This window comes from Hylobates moloch, unplaced genomic scaffold, assembly GCF_009828535.3.
Source record: "Hylobates moloch isolate HMO894 unplaced genomic scaffold, HMol_V3 SCAFFOLD_1, whole genome shotgun sequence".
NCBI classification, from domain to species: Eukaryota; Metazoa; Chordata; class Mammalia; order Primates; family Hylobatidae; genus Hylobates; species Hylobates moloch.
Window position 1 is genome coordinate 58,746,310 of NW_026652276.1, and position 15,580 is coordinate 58,761,889.

General features: G+C 35.9%; 1 protein-coding gene across 1 annotated transcript; it reads left to right on the forward strand.

Annotated features, from left to right (window-relative positions):
* Positions 1-7,548: 7,548 nt before the first annotated feature.
* On the forward strand, positions 7,549-8,313 carry LOC116809507 (calcyclin-binding protein-like). Its single transcript, XM_032753367.2, has one exon. The coding sequence runs from the start codon at positions 7,637-7,639 to the stop codon at positions 8,129-8,131; it is 495 nt and encodes a 164-aa protein (XP_032609258.1). The 5' UTR covers positions 7,549-7,636; the 3' UTR covers positions 8,132-8,313.
* Positions 8,314-15,580: the final 7,267 nt, after the last annotated feature.

Here is a 15,580-nt window from a genome sequence, read left to right on the forward strand (position 1 = left end):
AGGTATAAATATTAAATGGAAATATTTATACTAAATTGTATCAAAGAAATGTAATTTAACTAGACCTTTTTCATCAACATGAGTTGTGCTTTAGAACTCATGTTTCTAATTTTAGATTCTCCATCTAGGATTATGAAATAATGTAGATGAGAAATTTCTGAGATGGGTTATCTTAAACATCAGTTCATTTTTTTCTGAAACTTATTGGCATGATCTTTTATTCTACATGCTAGAAACTCTCTAAGCATTTGAATAGCATATGAAAATATATAATGTTTAAATACTCAAAGGCAAAAGATAGCTCACTTAAAAGAAATACTGTATGAATAATTAAAATAAATGCAGGACCTGGCCACAACATTGCAAATTACTGCCTTAAAGTCTTTATGGACAGGCAGTTCTTTAAAAATAGAAAGCTGTTTTAATCAAAGCCAAATGTTTCTATTTTTAAATTCTTGGCACACTTCTTCAGTACAAGATGATCTTCAAAACGAAAAAGACAGATGTAGCTGCCAGCCTGCAGTGCTTGAGCCCCAGGGAGGCAGCACAGTTTGATATAGGCAGGCATGCTTATTGCTTATGTTTTCTTTGGACAATCGGTATGAAAGAACCAGACTGTGGAAAAAGCTTGGCCTTTGGGTTGTGAGTTGTTTGAGTTGTGGGTATCTAGTTGGTGTTCTGTAGCACAGAGTAAAGATAAATCGCACAAGGCATTTGTGGGTATTACAAATAAAAAGGTTCAGTACCTTACAGAACTCAGAGTGATTCACCTTTAAGTCTTATAACGTCTGATAAAAACAGAGTAGGAAATAAAGCTTAGCAACCTTAGAAGGGTGGTGTTGATCAGTGTGACAGTGCTTTAAGAATTGTTGAGGCATTCTAGGTAAACCACTGCTTATAAATGTTACAGATCACAGTAAGCCAATTTAATTTTCTTTGTTGTTCAGATTCCTGGTGAGGATATTTAATGATGTGGATAGATTTCTGACTGAGCTAATACTATCACAATAATTCCCTTGACTTGTAATATTTGTAAGCACCTTATAAAGAGAAAATAATAGGCTTTCTCTAGGATTTTCTATTATAAACAGCTATTTTTCCTTCTTTAAAATTGAGAACTTCATAAGATAATACAAATAATACTTCGTGTAGTAATCTCTGCGAGGAATCAACACAGTCAAGGATTTTCTTCATCAACTGTTATGCAAAAAATCATGAGTTTTTTGCTTCTTCAATAAACTCAACATAGACTCTTTTTCAGTTAGGTTAATGACAATGCCACTTGAGTAAAGAAAGAATCAATTTAAAATGACTTAACAATCTGTTATTTACGTTTTATATTTTAAAGCTTGTTTTAAGATTTTTCTTCCTGGATTCACAATTCACCAAATGAAAGAGAGCATGAGTGAGCTTCCTGTTGCAGAATAAAGAAACTACTCTAGCTAGTTTAAGCAAAAAATATTTAAGGAATTAAGCGCTTACAAAAGTCACTGGAAGGGCTGGAGAGCAGGCTTTAGATTGACTCTTCAAGAAGGATTCTAAGGCCGGGCGCGGTGGCTCACGCTTGTAATCCCAGCACTTTGGGAGGCCGAGGCGGGCGGATCACGAGGTCAGGAGATGCCTGGGGGACAGAGCGAGACTCCGTCTCAAAAAAAAAAAAAAAAAAAAAGAAGGATTCTAATATCAGTAACTTAGCGAACTTAAGGAAACCTCAGCTTCCCAACTAGGAAGCTCCTGTCATAGCCACTGAACCCAGGCTCTCAATGTCCTAGCTGGAATCTGGGAATCAAAAAGCCAAAACAGAATAAATCTTGAGCAAACTAGCTTCCTGAACATAGCAGAAGACATAATCTGAATGTTGTCTAGGCTTTGAAAGCCTGTGAATGTATTTTACATTAAAATCAATAATCCAAATATCCATGTGTCACCACTATTCATAGGATTTCCAGTGTTCTTCATCTTTCCCTGACTTGTATTTATGGTAATATTCCAAATATCTCACAAATAATTGAGAGTAACTCCCCTCCCATAGCACCCATGCTTTTTTGCCCCATGTCATGCAGAGCAGTCACTGTCCCTGATCTTTTGCTATTCTACAGTCTCTGACATACATAGCTGTTCTGATAGTGTGTACCACTACTCTACCATGCCCAGCAGTACAGCTGCCATACTCTCCTGCTATAAACTGAACCTTAGTCTCTGTCTTAGCTTTACCAGGCATAAGAGTTCTTTGCCTAGTCCTTATCTTGAGTCATGAGGATCTAGCTAAATGTGTACATCCAGAAATGTGTTGGATATACATAGTACTACTTCATAAAAACTAAGTTTATTTTTTTGAAATTTAGCCATTTTGTAACACAGCCATCACTAAAAATTATATAACCTGAAAAACTGTCAACCTGATGTTATAGAGCAGAACTAGGAAAAGATACAGCGTAGTACCTCATCATATAGTATATCTGCTATAAAGATACAGTAGATGTACAAGCATTAAAAGCATAGATAATACTAAATTGCAAAAATAAAAATATAAATTTAATTTGGAGTACTTATTGCTTTTGTGTCTATTTCCAATAAGCTGACATAAGTGAGGTGATTGTGTGTTTCTGTGCCCTAACCAATGGCCTTGCCCTTGTCTTCAAAGTCAATCATCTCCATATCTGCATGAAGAAGAATGCAGACAGACCCCTCTCTCTCACCATATACAAAACCCAAAATGGATTAAAGACTTCAATGGAAGAACTGAAACTACAAAATTACTAGAAAAATAGAAAGGGGAAAAGCTCTATGACATTGGTCTAGGCAATAATTATTTAGACATGACCCAAAAAGCACAGGTAACAAAAGCAAAAATAGGCAAATGGAATTGTATGAAATTAAAAAGGCTCTGCACAGCAGAGGTAAAAATAAACAGAGTGAAGAGACAACCAACAGAGTGAAGGGACAACCTACAGAATGGGAGAAAAAATATTTTTAAACTATACATCTGTTAAGAGGTAAATATTCAAAATATATAAGGAACTCAGACAACTCAATTGCAAGAAAAATAACCCAAATCAAAAATGGACAAAGGGCTTGAATAGCTATTTCTCAAAAGATAGCATACAAATGGGCAACAGGTGTATGGAAAACATGTTCAACATTGCTAATCGTTGGAGAAATGCAAATCAAAATCACAATGAGGTACCACCTCACTCCTGTTGGAATGGCTATTAACAAAAAGGGAAAAGATAACAAGTGTTGGTGAGGATGTGGCGAGAAGGGAACCCTTGCATAATGGTGGAGGAAATGTAAGTTAGTACAGCTATCCTAAAAAACACTGTGGACGCTCCTCAAAAAATTACAAATAGTACTACTGGCAATCCCATTACTTGGGCATATATTCAGAGGAAACGGAATCAGTATGTTAGTGATATCTGCACACTCGTGTTTATTGCAGCACTATTTACAACAGCTAGATCATGGACTCAACCTAACTGTATAACAATGAATGAATGAATGAATGAATAAGGAAAATATATATATGCACAATGAAATACTCTTCAGTCATTAAAAAAAAAAGAAATCCTGTCATTTACAACAGTGTGGTTGAACCTGAAAGACATTACATTAAGTGAAAAAAGCCAGGCACAGAAGGACAAATACTGCATGAGCTCACTCATATGTAGAATCTAAAAAAGTTAATCTCATAGAAATAGAGAGTAAAATGGTGGTTACCAGAAGTTGGGGAGGGTGGGTGAGTGGCCTTGGGGAGATGTTGGTCAAAGAATATAAAATTTCAGTTAGATAGGAGGAATAAGTTCAAGAAATCTATTTTATAACATGTTGACTACTAACAATAATATATTCTTGAAAAATGCTGAGTGTAAAGTGTTCTCATCACAAAAATGTTAAGTGTGTGAAATGAGTTAGTCATTCCATCATGTATATATATTTCAAAATGATATGTTGTACAGGATACATAAATAAAATTTTATCTGTCTGTTTACAAAAAGTAAAATTAAAACAAAGTCCAGTATCTCTTCTAGGCTTCCAAGCAGACAGTCTTCTCTCATTAAGGCTGGTCTCTGGCACAGTGTGAGCACACAGCACAATTTATTTGACTTCTCCATTTCAGTCTATTTCTTATCCTCTTCTTTTCCCCTTTGGCCCAAATAACACCATTTTCTGGCTCATTACTTTCTACCAACTTACCAAACTTACCAAAACAATTACTCACCTATCGGTTCTTAGCTACTTGCCTTTCAAGGAGAGAGTTTGTGGAAAGCAACTTTGAAATAGCTTTTTCCTAAATAACCATATACAAGACTGGCCTTATAGATAGGAATTTGTGAATAACATTTGTCTTATGTGTATATGTGTTTTGAGGATTTGATTCTTTGATTATTGACTTTGTTACTTTTCTTGCACCATGATACGGAGGTGAGGTCATTTGCTTGTTTCTCCCCAGTGAAGAACGGAAACTCTAATTTCAAGGCCATTACCTCCTAGATGCACTTTCTCACCCTTATACCACCCATGTAAATGACCAAGGAAGTCCAGGGTTGTTCCTGGTGTTTCAGAAGATTCTCAGAGGAATTTTCTCAGGGAATATTTTACATCTTGCTCAGAATCACTGCTCCTGGCTTCAACTCATTAAGCACTTGACTTCTTGTTCCTTCTCTGAAGTTAGAAATTCTCCTCCTACCCCCTTTCACCCCATGGGTGGACAAAGACCCCTTCTCTATAATTCCCTAAGGTACCAACAGAGTAGTGACAAATCTGCTGCAGTTTGGAGAGCAGTCACAGCACAGAAAAGGACAGTTTAACCCTAGGTTTTATATACCTCTAAAGCCATTCTTTCAGCATTCCCCCATTGGGAATTATTGACCACCTCTCTCCTTTGGCGTCTATCTGTTCTTTTATTCCATCTTCTCTTTCTCTGCTCAAACTGAGGACGCCTGTCTCTAGTCTCTTCTACTTGCCTTCCCTTGAAAGGGAAACTAACATCTGAGAAACTGAACAAATCAAGCCATTCATTAAAGACACTCCTGTATAATATTATTCAGAGGAATTTGGCAGTGTTTTGTTTTAACCTGCCTTTTTAAAAACTAAGCATATGGATATATGCGCTACCGTGTGAACCAGTGTGCCTATTTGTTTCTTATATTACCAGAGATACTTTGTTTTTCTAATCAAAATAGCAATCCTCTCTCTGCTACTCCCAACCCCAAAGGTGGCAATGACTGCAGTTAAAAAAACAACAACAACAACAACCATTTTTCTTTGTGATTAGGTGATTCCAGGGCTGGTTTTGATTTGTTTTACAGCCAGCAAAAAACTTCTGCCTATAAATGAGAAATACTTTAAGCATTCAGACATAACCTTGCTTTTTTTGTTGTTCACTCTGCATTTGTAAAAATCTGAATATATCTTTGTTAGTGGAGGCTTTTGCTATCTTAGTGAACAATGCCGTACAGTAGTAGACACTGAGAAAGTCTGAAATAGCTCAGGACTGTTAACTGCCAAACTATTTAAGATCACTTGGGTAGTTTGACGGCAAATTTTTCAATTACTATTAAATTACTTCTGTGCCTTGGAAGGTCACAAGATGCTGTAAATGTCAAATGTTCTTGTCATTGTACTGGATTTCTGTGAGGGACACATGCACCTCAACCATGGCTGGAAAGACTGAATATAAGGAAATACAGTTCTAAAAAGTTAGGCGGGGCAAAGTGTCACCTTTAGAGAAAGATTACATAATTACATTATAATAGGCCTTCAGGAAGTACAATCTCTTCTTAATTTTCTTTCACTCTGCCACAGATTTCTTCCTGAGTACTGTCTTAAGAAATTCCTGCACGCAGGAGCAGAAGTATAATAAGTATCATTTCAACCATATTTTTCATATTCTTTGGCACACATATGTATTTGTATGAAGTCATGGTCCTTTAAATTTCCTAACCAGTATCCAGAAAAAACTTTTTTTATTTAATGAACAATTATTCTGTGATTTCTCTACTTGCACATTATAAGTGAAAGATTAGCTTATAAAAATTTAAAAATTCAAGCAAACTTTTCACATAAAAACAATGTGATGAAAATATGTCCACAAAAGACAATTTGATGATGTTGCTGGCACGCTGTATACTTACAATAATAAATAAGATAATGCTGCTCTAGTACTTTTAATTAAATATATAGATGATAAAACAGAATCAACTAATGATATATTGGTCTTGAATACTGGTATATGAAATTTGCTTTAAGGAAAACAAGATGGTTGTTAGACTCTGAAGGTATCTGAGTACTTTTAAGCACAAGAGGGGGCTGATGAAATAAACAACTAATTTTGATCAAATGCTCCCTCATCTTGGGATAGGTGTGTATACCAAGTTCTACTCTTGGTTTTCTTGGTTGTAATTTCTTTTTTTTTTTTTAAATGAGGTAGCTAGCATTCCCCATGGTAAAATTAGCTAAATGTTTCCGACGCAGCTAAGAAAGAACTGGGATGAATAGAAAAGCAGGGAAAGATATATGGATAGTCCATATAAATGAGAAAGTTGATTTACACAACTGAATTAATTGAATTTCAACAAATAGGAGACAAAAACACCTGTGTACTGACTTTCAGAGCTCCAGAGAGGAGGTGATTGTGTTCTGGTGGTTTGGATTTTGTTCAGTAGGTGACACCATCAATCCAGTGCCCTTTGGTAGCTTCCTGGCAGAGAAAGGAATGTGTATGAGGTCAGATACTTGTGCTAAGAACAAGCTAGATAACTTCTACTCCACCATATTCTGAATTCCCCAATATACTTCCTTACAAAACAATCAGACTATCAGTTTGGCCTCCAGAGGAATTTTTAAATCTGTTCCTTCCTTTAACCAGCCTTCCTAACATCTGTATCATATTTCGGATTTTTATTAAGCTCTACTATTTTAATATCTTCCCAATTAGTTGTCAGGACTCCACTTTCTTTCCACTCTAATATATTCTTTATATGACTGAATTGATAGTTCTCTTGACAGTAATCAGCATAATTGATTACTTCACATTTTAAATTTCGTTAATTCCATGTATGTTCCACAGGCCATATAAGGCCTAATTATGGGAGATGGTCTAGTTAAGATGTTTAACAAATAGTCTCTAATTTACCCAGCATACAAGAGTTGACAGAATAATAGACTATTTTTTGCCTGTTTACTGCTGCCTAGATAAAACTGGTTTCTGGTAATCATCATTCTAGTGGACTTGGCTTTATTAGTAATTATAGTTGAAGCTAAATGTAATTAATATATATTGACCTTCAAGAATCATTTAAATTATATTTTGAAATGTGGGCATTATAAATTACTAATTAAAGAAAAATTAGGGCCGCGATCTCGCGCAGGGTCGGTGCGCGCGCAGGCTGCGGCGCCGCCACTCGTGCGGGTAGGCGTCTGCGCTCGGTTTGAGGGCTCCGCGCGACGCTTCCTGTTCCTTCCTCTGCGCGGCTGCAGCTCGGGCCTTGGGCCTGACCCAGCCCCCGTAGCTTCCAAAGAGCTACAGAAAGATCTAGAAGAGGTAAAGGTGTTGCTGGAAGACGCTACTAGGAAAAGAGTACGTGATGCCCTTATAGCTGAAGAATCCAAGATAGAGACAGAAATCAAGAACAAGATGCAACAGAAATCACAGAAGAAAGCAGAACTTCTTGATAATGAAAAACCAGCTGCTGTGGTTGCTCCCATTACAACGGGCTATACGGTGAAAATCAGTAATTATGGATGGGATCAGTCAGATAAGTTTGTGAAAATCTACATTACCTTAACTGGAGTTCATCAAGTTCCCCCTGAGAATGTGCAGGTGCATCTCACAGAGACGTCATTTGATCTTTTGGTAAAGAAGCTAAATGGGAAGATTTACTCCACGATTGTGAACAATCTCTTGAAACCCATCTCTGTGGAAGGCAGTTCAAAAAAAGTCAAGACTGAGACAGTTCTTATATTGTGTAGAAAGAGAGTGGAAAACACAAGGTGGGATTACCTGACCCAGGTTGAAAAAGAGTGCAAAGAAAAAGAGAAGCCCTCCTATGACACCGAAACAGATCCTAGTGAGGGATTGATGAATGTTCTAAAGAAAATTTATGAAGATGGAGACGATGATATGAAATGAACCATCAATAAAGCCTGGGTGGAATCAAGAGAGAAGCAAGCCAAAGGAGACACGGAATTTTGAGACTTTAAAGTCCTTTTGGGAACTGTGATGTGATGTGGAAATACTGATGTTTCCAGTAAGGGAATATTGGTGAGCTGCATATATAAATTTGACAGATAGCTATTTACATAGCCTTCTAAGTAAAGGCGAATTCTCCATTTCCTACTGGAGGATTTATTTAAATAAAATATGCTTATTAAACACTCCTGCAAAAAAAAAAGAAAAATTAGTTGAGAATATAATATTCTTACATATTTAGAAAGCTACTGATTTAGTGTTCCTTACTAAAAATGGATTCTCCTGACACACTATTAATAAAAATGTATGGGGGGGGCAGGCTGATATGGATTTCTATTATATGAATCAACACTAGATAACAACAAAGTTGGATGCTTCTTTCTTAAATTATTTTCTGTTATCCAGAGGAAAACAGTGACATCTTTAGTATGGTATTTTAAATCCTTTGTACTCCAACCGCTATTGGCATTTCTGTTGTTTCTGCTATACTCCATGCTAGAGCCACAGCCATGATAGGCTGTTTATTTAGCAGACAAAATTCAATTCTTCAAGAGCCACCTGAACTTTGTTCCTTGTGAGGTATTTTTTTCCATAGTTCCTCTGTTTACCATCCATTACTCGGTGCTCCTGAAGCAGTGCACTCATTTCTCCTTTCTAGCACTTAACACCATTAGCTGATGGAATTCCTCCCAAGAGCTACCCTCTGTGCTACCTATGAGTAGGAGTAATACTATGTTCTGTGCAATCCAGTCCCCCAAGCAGAGCACTTGGCCCACTGGAAGCGATGAAACACGTTTAATTGATTGGTGCAGGAGGCACATTATATGTTAGAGGCTTTTCACTCCTTTCTGTATACCAGAATTGCCAGCAGAGATTTGTGAACCTATGGGTACCTGGACTCCATACCAGACCCACTAAATCAGTATTGTTCAGGGATGACTCAAGGTTTGTGCATTTGGAGCAGAAGCTCCACAGTTAATTCTAGTGTGGGTGTAACTGAATTTGTAAAAGAATACATCAACGTAGACTAGAACCGCTAGACAAAGTTTGTAAAGAAGAGGCCATGCACCAAACTTTGAAGTTCTAGGAGAAGATACATCAGGTCAAGAAAAAAAAAAGAAGCCAAAGTACAAAGACGGAAATAAAGGAAACAATAAAGAGAGCGGTTTTTTGAATAGAAGGTTTAGATGATGAGTAATGCTTGATAATTATGGCTAAGCACTATAGGACCAGAGCATGGGGAACTTTGAAAATCTACACAGACTCAGTGCAGTCCACAGAGGCTGATAATCTTAGAAAAGGGTGCATCAGTGAATTTTGTAGTCATGCAGCGTATGTCTAGGAAAAGGATAGCTTGATTATGAAAATGAGGAAGGCCTTATTCATAAATATTTTTTTGAAGCCTGCCTTCTAAAATTTGCCAATTTTTTAAAGAATCATAGAATTTTGGAGATAAAAATACGTGTTTATCTTTTATCCCTAGGTAGAATTCCACAGAAAGCTTATTTCTCATTTAAAAAAAAAAAGAAATGCTTCAATGGTTGAATAAGTTTGAGATATTGGATCAAGTGGTCCATTTCCTTTCTAAAATCGACGAGTGCATAGGTTATTTTTTAAAACACTGTATGACTTCCCAAAGCCTACAATATAGTAATTTATATTAGAAATCTCCAAGAGGGAAGTATAGTAAGCAAGTTTTCCAAAACCCTTTGTTAGGAATAGCTTATTAACATGTCACTGGACACTTAATCCTTTATAGACAAGTTTGGGAAGCATATTATGGCATAGGAGTTTAAGGAAATGACCTTTGGAATTAAGCAACTTGAGTAAAAAACCAGACTTCATGCTGTGAACTGATTTAAGTTGGCTTCATCATTCTCAATTATGAGATTTTTTTAGATGGGAGCTATAGGTTTTGCCTCAACCCATGTGCCCTTTCTCCAGCTTATAAGAGGTGGGAAATTATAATGAGAGCAAGCTTCAGAGTAGATCCTTCCACAGAAACAAACAATTTATTAGCACACAATCAAACAACAGTCATAAAATCTATTACTCTGCTCTTTTGTGGGCGTTTGATATAAAGACCTCCATCCTTTAGACACCTGAACCAGACCTTGCATGAATAGGCTTATTCAAAGCAGATGTTTCAGTCTTCTAGGCAGGCAGGATACAGCTAAATGAATCAGAATCAGACAACAGAATCCTCTCTTAAGGGATAAACATAGTTCCAATTGTGTCCTAAGCCCAGAGCACTTGTGCTGATTTGCATTTTCTGTGGAAGCAGGTATCAAGATAGGATTAGGAGTGCAAAAGGTTTACTGAAGAATAACACACATGAAAGGAAACAGAGTGATCTGGTAGCGTGGGAGTCTTTACAGTGAGGGGCAGACCTGACACAGCAGGAGACTGTCAGCCAATCATGCACCTTGATATCCAGGTGGATCACAGCACCACTCTGAAGTGTGCTGTCTTCTGGGATCATAGATTCCTAAATCCTCTTCATGCAAGGGCAAAAGTACTTGTAAATATTTCTAGCCAGTCCACTTATCTGTGTTAACATTAATTTTACCAGTAAAAATCTTTTCTACCATCACTTAGCTAATTAGCAAAGTTTCTACTGCTGATCAGAGATGGAAATAGTCCAAGCTGTAGAAGTGAGTTCTAAGTGTGGAATCCTGATTGGAGTCCATCAACTGCTAAGCAACCACCTGTGAGTATGAATCTTAATTAAAGCTCCTGACAAACAGTTGACCTTTGAACAACACAAGTCTGAACTGTATGGGTCCACTTATATGCAGACATTTTTCAATAAATATATTGGATTTATTTTTTGGAGATTTGCAACAATACAAAAAAACTTGCAGACAAATCATGTAGCCTAGAGATACTGAAAAAATTAGGAATGTCATGAATGCATAAAATATGTAAATACTAGCCTAGCTTATAATTTGTTATCATAGCATATATACAAATGCATAAAAAATGTTTATGAAAACTTATGCACACACACAGACCATACATGGTGACATTGGCAGTCAAGAGAAATGTAGACAAAGTAAATGTTTGTTTACAAAGTAGGTGCAATATTAAATTATAACTGCATACAATTAACTGTAGTACATACTGTACTATTGTAATAATTTCATAGCCACCCCCTGTCGCTATTGCAGTGAGCCCAAGTGTTGCCAGAACCTCTTTAAATAAACACCATGTGACTCTCATCAGCTCTATCTGAGTGGTTTTATTCTCCAGTAAGTTGCACATGGCAGAAAAAAAAAAATGGTATCTTGCAGTTCTCACAATTAAACATGAAAAACCACGAGACTCGTAAGAAGTGCCCCTGGTGATCCTGCAAGTACTCCCAAGAAGCAGAGACAAGTCATGGCATTACCCAAAAAAGTTGAATTGCTTTATATGTACCATAGGGTCTGCAGCTGCAGTTGCTCTCCATTTCAGACAACTCATCTTGTAAACAGACAGCATACACTTATGGTATCAAAGTACAGACTGCAAATAAATTTTCCTTATGATTTTCTTAACATTTTCTTTTCCCTGACTTTATTATAGTACAGTATGTAATACATATGACATATAAAATACATGTTAATTGATTATGTTATTGGTAAGCCTCCTAGTCAACAATAGGCTATTAGTAATTCTGTTTTTGGGTAGTCAAAAGCTAGATGTGGATTTTCACATGCTAAAGGGTTGGTGTCCCTGATTTCTGTGTTGTTCAAAGGTGAACTGTATTAACTATTTCAAAGGTATAGATTAAAATGCTGTTAAAATTCACAATGCAGTCTATAGCAAAATGGTTTTAATGTAAATTAGAAAATGTAATATTACTTCACTTACTGTGTGCTTGGGTTATACACTTAATCTCTTTAACCAACAACTTTCTTGTTTGAAAAATAACTGAGAACACATGGACACAGGAAGGGGAACATCACATACCGGCGCCTGTTGTGGGGCAGGGGGAGGGGGGAAGGATAGCATTAGGAGATATATCTACTGTTAAATGATGAGTTAATGGGTGCAGCACACCAACATGGCACATGTATACCTATGTAACCTGCACGTTGTGCACATGTACCCTAAAACTTAAAGTATAATAAAAAAAATAATAATAGTTTTTACCCTGTTAGCTTGTTGGATGAACGCTTAACAAAAGAGCTTGGTGGATCACAACCCTTATAAAAGTCACTTGTTATTATATTTTGAAGGTGTGGAACATGTACCTGGGGATAAAATAAATCATCAAAGTTACCTGGCTTGTTGGTAAAAGAGCAGACAAGAGTCCAAGCTATGGATTCTTAATCTAATAATCCTGCCAGTACATTGTCACCATTTTTTTAAATAAAGGACTTTATTTTTAATCATATGAGACAACTACATTGGTGGTCTGAACAAAGTTTATTAATAATTTCTTCTCTTGAAATGCATGTATTACTGGGGTGATTAGGTTTGTTAATCATGCCTACCATAAAGTCAACCAATTAATTTCCATCTGGATAAGATCTGTATTATTGTGAGAGTGAAAATTTTGATTGGGCATTAGAAAAAGTATATTTTTGGACTATTAGGTTCTAACTCAAAGATTTTGAAAGCCCAGTGGCAACAAATGCCTGGAGGATAAGAGGCAAGATACATGGAGGTGGAAAATGAGTCAAAAAGGGGAATGAAAAGATAATAAAGCATGGCTTACAAATTTGGCTCCGAATATCATGCTGCTCTGTATGCTACTGATAATCACCTGCATTAGTCAGGGTTCTCTAGAGAAACAATCAATATAGGATATATAGATATATAAAATAAGATTTATTATGGAAATTGGCTCACATAATTACGGATCTGAGAAGTTCCACAATATGCCTCCTACAAACCAGAAAATCAGGAAAGCCTGTAATATACATCAACCTGAGCCCAAAGGCATGAGAACTAAGGGAGCCTATGGAATAACTCTCAGCCCAAGTCTGAAGGCCTGAGAAAGGATTTGGTGGGAGTTGGGAGTAGAGGGATTCGGGGCGCTGAGAACCAGGAGTTTTGATGTCCAAGGGCAGGAAATTATGGATGTCCCAGCTCAAGAAGAGAAAATTTGTCGTCCTCCTGTGCTTTTGCTTCATTCAGTTCGGCCCTCTATAGATTGTGTGACACTGGCCCGTGTTGGTGGGAGTAGATTTCTTTACTCAGTCTACTGATTAAAATACTAATATTTTCTGGAAACACCCTCATAGACACACCCAGAAATGAAGTTGTATCAAGTATCCAAGCACCCCTTAACTCAGTCAAATTGACACATTAACTTATCTTTCAGCTAACTTTTCTAAAACTATACTTTTTATAGTTTCTCTGAAATATGTACTATTATAAGAAGGTCTATTTAGTCTGGCCCTTTTGAGGATGAATTACTCTTTTGAATCTAGATTGATACATTTTTCAAACTTATAAACTCAGTGATTCATTTATTAATAAATATTAAAATGCATTGAATTAATGTACTTTTTTGGGATGGCGATGGGTTATTGATTTCTGCAAATACTATGTATATCATCTTACCTAGGATCAATATATTTCATTACCATACTGGAATATCTTGTGTCTGGAGTTGCACTTTGAAAGTGATTTTATTCTAGAGCTGACAAAGTCTGTTCATGGCTGTCTAATTTTAGGAAAACTTTATCTGCATTTTTGTAGTCTTTTCATACTTAATAAAAGCTATACTGATGTTGTGACTTATCTGTCTTCATGGACTTATTCTCTAGTCTTATAATCAACTATTTGTATGTTGTATGAATTGTTCAAATATCTCAACTGTAGTGACCTCAATATCCTATATCTAACCCTCCATGGAGGATTATTGTCATCATTGTGATTATTTGATTACTTGTTCCACATCTTCTTTAAATAGTTTCTGATTGTGTCATATCTCTTTAATTTTAGATTTCCATTATTATATTTTGACAACCTGTGTTATATCCATTCTAAAATATTTCATTTGGCTGACTGTATAAGTTTTATTTCAATTATACCTGATTGATCTTTAATCATAAGAATAATATTTAATGTCAGTAATGCTACTTTTCAAGTAGAGAATTATTATTTTGATATTTGATCATTTGAGTGCAAATTTTTCTGTTGGAAAACATTGCTTCCTTGCTTAGAAGTGAAAAAAATATGATAAGGAGTTGGGAGGGCGTGGTGGCTCATGCCTGTAATCCCAAGCACTTTGGGGGGCCAAAGTGGGCTGTTTACTTGAGGCCAGGAGTTTGAGACCAGCCTGGCCAACATGATGAGACCCCATGTCTACTAAAAATACAAAAATTAGCTTGGCGTGGTGATGTGCGCTTGTATTCCCAGCTACTTGGGGGGCTGAGCTGGGAGGAAGTCTTGAGCCCAGGGGGCAGGAGGCTGCAGTGAGCTGAGATAGTGTCATTGCTCTTTAGCCTGGGTGACACAGCGGGACTCTGCCTCAAAAAATAAATAAATAAATAAATAAATAAAGGAGTTGATGGTACTGCTGTGTATATATATTATATATAGAATATATATTTACAGATATGCACATAGTATATATGTATGGCATACATGTTTATATTTATGCATCTTCCACTTAAAATTTTTAATTCATTTCCAAATATCCTGCTACTAAAGTAAATAGCTATTAAATGGACACAAATATTTTGATTAATTTTAATGGAAAAATTATGCATTTCATCCCAATCCAAGATAGAAATAAAATGTTTTTATGAGAAAAATAAGTATCAGTTTGGAAGTAAATAGTTCATTCAGAAAATTTAATGTAATGAAAGTTTATAGTATTCCCATTTTCTCTTATTTTTTAATAGTTTCATTAGCAAATTTTTAACTTTTTATGGGTCATAGTTCTCTTGCACTCAAATGACACAAATGAAGACACAGCATAGAAAAATCAAGGCAAAATAAGGATCTAACAGGAGACTACATTGAAAAACATGAAAATAATGTATAATGAATGTATAATACAATTGCAAAGTCATAGAAGACTTGCCAAACATTCTCGAAACATTTGTTTTAATCCAAATATGAGGCACAATTCAAAAATGTTTTATTTGATATTATTTAACCAGGCACCTATGGTGAGAATATTAGCATTTTTCTTTACCTGTAACTGTAAGTTGAAATATTACTACTTAAAGAGTATTTATTTAATGTGTTTTTTTAGTAAAAGCATTATACTCCCCCCAAACAGAAATTATTATGAAAACAGTCTGTAAACATGTAAGGTAATTCTGTATATTTAGTATAGTTTAGTTTGTGCTCTAACATGAAACATTTTTATTCCTTTAAACCTGTCATTCATTTAAAACAAGTACTATGTGCTTTACAGAATTTAGATATGTGCAGAGGGTA